This window comes from Mytilus trossulus, chromosome 12 (genome assembly GCF_036588685.1).
Source record: "Mytilus trossulus isolate FHL-02 chromosome 12, PNRI_Mtr1.1.1.hap1, whole genome shotgun sequence".
NCBI lineage: Eukaryota > Metazoa > Mollusca > Bivalvia > Mytilida > Mytilidae > Mytilus > Mytilus trossulus.
The window spans coordinates 6,182,175-6,189,205 of NC_086384.1; the positions used below are offsets into that span (position 1 = coordinate 6,182,175).

At 32.5% G+C, this 7,031-nt stretch overlaps 1 protein-coding gene across 1 annotated transcript in view; it reads right to left on the reverse strand.

Annotated features, from left to right (window-relative positions):
• Positions 1-4,727, reverse strand: part of LOC134693336 (DNA ligase 3-like) — a 37,097-nt gene extending 32,370 nt beyond the window's left edge. The window contains exons 1-5 of the mRNA XM_063554091.1: positions 4,623-4,727; positions 2,480-3,004; positions 1,870-2,052; positions 1,139-1,279; positions 166-272 (exon numbers count right to left, since the gene is read on the reverse strand). Coding sequence (XP_063410161.1) covers positions 166-272; positions 1,139-1,279; positions 1,870-2,052; positions 2,480-2,987 — 939 coding nt within the window. The 5' untranslated portion in view covers positions 2,988-3,004; positions 4,623-4,727. The remainder of the gene's footprint in view (positions 1-165; positions 273-1,138; positions 1,280-1,869; positions 2,053-2,479; positions 3,005-4,622) is intronic.
• Between the last annotated feature and the right edge of the window lie 2,304 nt (positions 4,728-7,031).

Below are 7,031 nucleotides of genomic sequence, written 5' to 3' on the forward strand. Positions count from 1 at the left end.
AGTTTACACTGGTCAATAAGGTTTTGACTATTCTCATCTCATCAAAATAATTTTAAAGGGACCGCCTGAATCTCAATTTTCAAATCAAGAATAAATAGAGGGAGACAATAGGCAAATGTCAATGAGACAGTATAAACCCAACAATACATACATTCTGTATTTTACCTGACTGAATAACTTCACCAACTGTTTACTCTTGAGGTTATAAACACGCTTCACAAATCCAGGTAACAACAACTTCAACCACAAGTAGGAATCACCTTTAAATCCATCTATGAATAAAACACATCTATTTATAGAATGAAATAGTGTGAAAATAAACATGGTTATATCTATACATTATGCCTTTACAAAGAAGAATGTGTCCCTAGTACACATACAATGTATGCGCCATCTTCACTATCACTTTCTATGTTCAGTGGACCGTAAAATAGGGTAAAATCTCAAATTAGGCATTACAATAAGAAATTTCATATCATAGGAAACATGTGAACTATGTTTCAAGTTGATTGGACTTCAACTTCATCAAAAACTACCTCGACCAAAAACTTTAATCTGTAGCAGGACAGATGGATGGACGAACTAACCCACAGACCAGCAGTGGCGGATCCAGAGGGGGGGTTCCGGGGGTGCGCACCCCCCCTTTATTTTTGCCGATCAATGCATTTGTATCGGGACATATGTTTTGCACCCCCCCTTTGCCCTGGGTTAGCACCCCCCCTTTCGAAAATTCCTGCATCCGCCCCTGGACCAGAAAACATAATGGCCATAAATGGGGCATAAAAATTATTGATCATGCATGTTATTCTAAGTCTTTAGTTTTCTATGTTGTGTCTTGTGTTCTATTATTTGTCTGTTTGTCTTTTTCTTTATTAGCAATGGTGTAGTCACGTTTATTTTTTATCTATGAGTTTGAATGTCTCACTGGTATCTTTCACCTCTCTTTGGTAAGATAGAATCCAGAAAATACACCCTCATGTAAATTTTATTCTTTAACAATGTTTAAGGAAAATCAAATTCAGAATTGAGAAAAATGTAAAAATAAAATTTTACAATCTTGCCTTTGAAATTGTAAAATTAAAATTCCCCAAAATAACCCCCTTTTGAGAATAAGATCAAGTGTACATATGATTTATACCTCCATCAGGACCTTCCTTTAACAATAAGGAAACTTTCTGTGTTTTTACAAGGTAGCTTTTTTCTGCTGCAATGTCTTCGCACAACCTCTTGAAATTCTCTAAGGAATCCCTAGGATTAACTACATCTCTGATAAGTGGATCTACAATTATAAACAGACACAATAATACAATGATTGTAATTCATTTCTGAAATATAAAGAAATTTCACAATTTGAAAAAAGCAAATATCATTCTAAAAAGATATATCAAGTTCATGAAAATACCTTTAAAAACAAGTATAAAAAACTAGCACTGTCAGAACTGTCCATATTTTTGAGAGAAAACATTTTTATTTCAATAATTCAAAATACTAGTATACTCTTAAAAGCCTGAAAGCACTAAAAATCATGTTCTTTTATTATCAATTTTTTATCTGCATAAATGTTTTACAATTTATAGTGGTGTACCATCCTAAGTCAGGAGCCTATTGTTCAGTGGTTGTTTGTTGGTGTGGTTCAAAGTTGTTTACTCACTTCTTTTTGAGTTTAAACAGGTTTGTTGTTTAAATTGTTTTACACTAGTAATTTGGGGGCCCTTTATAGCTTGCTGTTCAGTGTGAGCCAAAGCTGTGTTAAAGGTCGTACTTTGACCTATAATCGTTAACTTTTTATACATTGTGACTTGGATGGAGAGTTGTCTCATTGGCACTCATACATGTACATCTTATTTATGTTGTAAATTTAGGTCAAACCTTGAATTCTACCAGCAGAAGATAACTCTATGTTAGCTCCCAAAAGGTCTGTTTGGGAGGATGGAGAGGTGATAGATTTTGAGACTTTCTTGGACGATTTTGTAGAAGTAGTTGGTTTTTTCTTCTGATGTGCACTACTTGTGGTTTTCATGCTTTCTGTTTTCTTGAGTGGAGATTTGAATTCTGAAACAACAATAAATATAATTCATATAACAAATTAATTACTCTTTCAATAGTTCATTCTAGAATTCCTGAAAAAAAACAAATCAGTGTCCAGCAGTTTTACTGATCAAAGTTAATTTGGTTAAGCTGAAGTTTAACCTCGGCTTAAATAAATTTGCATTAAAATATTCGTATAATTGATAAAAAAAAACATGATTAGAGTAGATCTAGACTGTCATGTGATTTTAACCTAATTCAATTGTGTATACTGCTAATAATGTTAAACAAGGTCTGAATAATCAACAATGATCAAGTTACATGTTCCAGTAGTAGATGAATAGAAATTAGATTCATTTTTTACCTTTTGAAGAAATGTTCTAAGAATATGAACTTAAAATCACTGATGTTTTTGACAAAACTTGATAATTTCATTTTTATATCTGCATACCATTTATCATTTTATTAAAATTATCTTTCTCCTCCTGTTCAAGGTCACCAAATCCTTCCATCTTTTCTATCATAGTTGTAGTTAGTTTAAATGTTTCCACCATACACTTTGGATGATACCACAGATTCATATCGCCAGCTCCTTTGGACAATGGATTGGTCACCACTTTACCGACCCTTAAATCTCCTGTCTCTATTTTCGTTTTACATTTCTTGCATTTCGTAGTTCCTTCTTTGGCATAGTTGACAATATATTTGTTATTCCATTTAACAGATGTGTGGAAATTCCTCACAAGTTTAAAAAGATAATATTGGATTGTCATTTGATCATGTTGAAGGGAAATATGTGATTCCAAAGGCAAGCTAAACTGCCTTAATAATCTTTGATGTTGATTGTTTGCTGCATACCAGCTTAAATTAACATTTCTGCTCAAAATACATCCAGAAATTTGTTTCCTTGGTACACCTCTTCCATTTATACAAGAAGTTCTCAGGAGGGTTTTAAGCATTTAGTTTGCATGTAAAACTTTAAAAGAAAAAAAGGAAAATATTAATATACAATGATATACACTGTTCCTTTGCTTTGTTTTTTTTCTGTGCATGTACTGATGTTATAGATGAATACTCTCTATTCTTAAACATGTTAAAGTCATATGAAACCTCAAAATTATAAAAAAATATGCATATGTCATGTATGTTTTTGATAACTAAATGGATAGCTTTCATTATACAACTTATGTACATGATGTACATAAACTTTTTTTCTGAGGAAAATTCTGTAATTTGTTCACATTCTGAAGAAGTTTACTTATTTTTAATTGCTTGCTTCCAGGAAGCAATTCTTTGACATATTTTCCATATGCATAGCAACCTTCCTCGTAAAAATCGGGTGATCCTAAAACTCATGGATCTGTCATTAAAATAAACAATTAGCATATAGCGGGTTATTTTCGCGGGGTGCAAATTTTCGCTTATTTTCGCAGATAGAACAAAATCGCCAAAATAAATTCCGCCAAATTTAAGGTGTACATAAAAAGATATGAACAAAAGTCATGAAAGTTTTAATCAGCCAAAATAATAACCGCCAAAATATTTTGTATACCTTGGTCAATGAAAATCGTGAAATTTTACACCCGCGAAAATAACCCGCTATACGGTATCTGATTGTATGTGTTAAATACAATGCTTTTTGTTATTGTTTACTATAAGGTGTCAATCCGTAAACTTAGGCTTCAAATCACGGCATTTAATGAGCAGCCATATTTGTTAAATCATAGCAGACGATTATACCATATATATTTGTGTAAAAAATGATTAAATCGTGAATGGAGGACTCAGTTAATGATATATACATGCATTAGTTCAAGAGCTATATAAACATTATTGTTCACCAGTTACTCGTTTCTTATGACTTTAAAGCTTTATGTTCCTTAACATATCAAATGACATGAACAATGAGAATATTTTTTTTAACCATGTTAACTTTAGTTATCATGGTTTTATTTTATCTAAAATCAAGTACACATGTACATCTATTACACATGTTGCACTCCAGACTCAAAATCATGGTTGTTGGTCTAGTATCAGTAATTATCATCAGAAATTTACAGTTTTTCTCAAATAAATTTTTACATCAACTCTTTGGGGCAATATTCTTTTGACATACATCATTTTTGTACATGTATAAAGGGTGAGGGGGGTAGGAGGGGTCCTGATCCCGAAATCCCAGGCTTAAAAACATGAAATCCCCAGGTACCGAATTTAAATAATCTAAATCCCGACATCCCGAAATTCAAAAAAGAGAATTCCCAGATCCCGACAGGGTCAAAGCTTAAAAACACCTGATCCCGGAGTCCCTTTAAAGGTCCTACCCTCCCTCAAGGGTTACCAAAAATTATGATTAGCATTATACTTAGATGAATTTCTCATAATTATAAATAACAGTGAAAAGAACAGGTATGCCGATTTTTTAAGGAAACTTTATTAATAAGAATAGGAAAAAAATATACTCAACATTAGAGTTATTTGATGGCGTAATCAGAGGCCTTCCATTTCTGGTAAAATTTTGGTTGATTATATAGGAAAATACTGAAGCATGACTGGCGCAGGGCCTCTCTTAAGGCAGTCAGTGAGCCCCCACTTACATGACTTATGAACATTTCTGGATCTGCCACTGCCACTGGTAACTCATAACTAAGTTGGCTCAGAGAAGTCCTATAACATACGACTATGAGGGCATTATCTCAATTTCCGTTTATTTCTTATTATTTTATTTATTTACTTTGTGTTTTGCTAAGTATTTGTTACTTGTTCATCATGTTGTTTTCTAAATTTTTTTTACATGTTTTATTTTTTCTGTGCAGTTTCTTCTGTGGCGCAAGAACCCATATTGCATCCATAGTGGGAGCTTCAAAATTCATTATGTCATTTTAACACATTTACCAAGTAAAGTTTCCGTTAAATAAACCTGAAATAATAGACTTTTTTCTATTTTTCTGTGGGTACTAATGACGAAGGGGAAAGGAACGAGCACTTACATTTTAAAATTTGGGTCTCACTAATTAGCAACAAGAAGCGTCAAGAAGCGACAAGAAGCGTCGAGAAGCGACAAGAAGCGTCGAGAAGCGACAAGAAGCGTCGAGAAGCGACAAGAAGCGACAAGAAGCGTCAGGAAGCGACAAGAAGAATAAATTTAGCAACAAGAAGCGTCAAAAAGACTATTTAGCGACAAGAAAAGTAAAAAAAAATATTAGTAAAATGATAAATATATTAAAAAAAATGCATTGACATTTTTATTTAATATATGGGCTAATAAAGTGATTTTCATTTTTTTGTGTTATGAAATTGAAGGATGAAGAAATTAAACATTTGTGAAGAACAAAGGGATTCTATAGTTTTATTAGATAACATATGTTAAAGATCATGTATGCACTGTTTTCAGCAAAATCGAAAGGTATGAATTAATGAGTCAAGATAACACTTGGTGGTTTGCCTGTGGTCTGAATAATCAAATTAAAAAAGGTGACTGATTTACCAGCTTCTATCTCTTGTCAAACTTGCGATTTAGTTATTTAAAAGTGTTACCAGAGACATACAATACAATTATGACAAAATAAGTACATTTTGTACCTATGTATTTTGCTATTTTTTTATTAGTACTAGAGATTGGCCAGGCATTTTTGGAACCGTCTGATTCATTACTTCTTATCATAGAATCGCAATGAACAAATTAGAATCATGATTGAAATCAAGGACGTGCGTTCCTAGTTGTATTGCTACAAAACATCCAAATAACACCTATAACTTTGTACACGCGTCCGACTATATGATTACACGCGACAATCGACAATGTCTTTAATTTCCTTTAATCTCCGATCAACCTTAAACTATGCATAAACATGATAAAAATCGTGTAATAAGTCAATACACAAAATCAAGTATTCACGTTTTTATGACATTTTCTTTTATGGAAATAGGGGGGGGCAAGGGGTTTAACTGTTATGCTGTTATGGTGCATTTTAATTCTTTGTTATCTGTTATTCTGAAAATATATTTACTGTTAGCTGTTATTGTTTAATTCTTTGTTAGCTGTTATAGGACTATTTTCTATTTTGTTATCTGTTATTGTGATAATCTATTTGCTGTTAACTGTTATTGAAAATTTGAATGTTAGCATTTCGACAGCCAATCGTCGGTAGAAATTGAAGATAATTGAAAATTGTGATTTGAATGGATAATAGTCTCATTGGCACGCTTACCACATCTTCTTACAATGTATATCTATTGGAGTCTTTCTACTGGGGATATCGGGTGGCCCTGTATTTGCAGAAGAATTTTAGTAACATACATCACATAAACATATAAAATTAATTGGACCCAGGACCATTCCAGTATATATTATTATTATCCTTTGTAATAAATTCAATTGTCTGTGAACATGTAGCATTTTGTACAAAATAATTATAATTCACTTATTACTTGTACAAACACTTATAGTATGGATTTTGTTATATAAAAAAGCATTGATACACCCTATAGATTTTTTTATTCAATCACCACATTATAATCTTTATGTTGTACTATTACACCACTATCCCTGATAAGGGGAGGATTGGACACCAACTAGCATGCTAAAGTTGAAGCAGTCACATTCTGTATGTGCCTATTTCCAAGTCAGGAGGCTGGATTCAGTGGTTGTAGTTTGCTACTGTGTTACTAAGTTTCTCGTTCACTATTTTGTGGATAAATTAGACAGTTAGTTTTCTCCTTTGAATTGTTAAATACATTACTAAGTGGTGTGGGTTTGATTTAATATGGTTTTGGGAATTATTCAACATCTTTTTCTTTTAGCATTTACATTATAAGTGAAACTGCCTCTCTTTTCATTTACATGAAAGAGAACCCTGGCCACCATATTTTTAAAAGCTTTTTAACTGCTTCACATGGCAAAAATTGAAGCTCAGAAATCATTGATTCAAATACAGATGTGTCTTCAGTTTAATTTTTTGACAAATAACCTTTTTAAAATCCTACAGCTTCTCCAATGCTGTGCC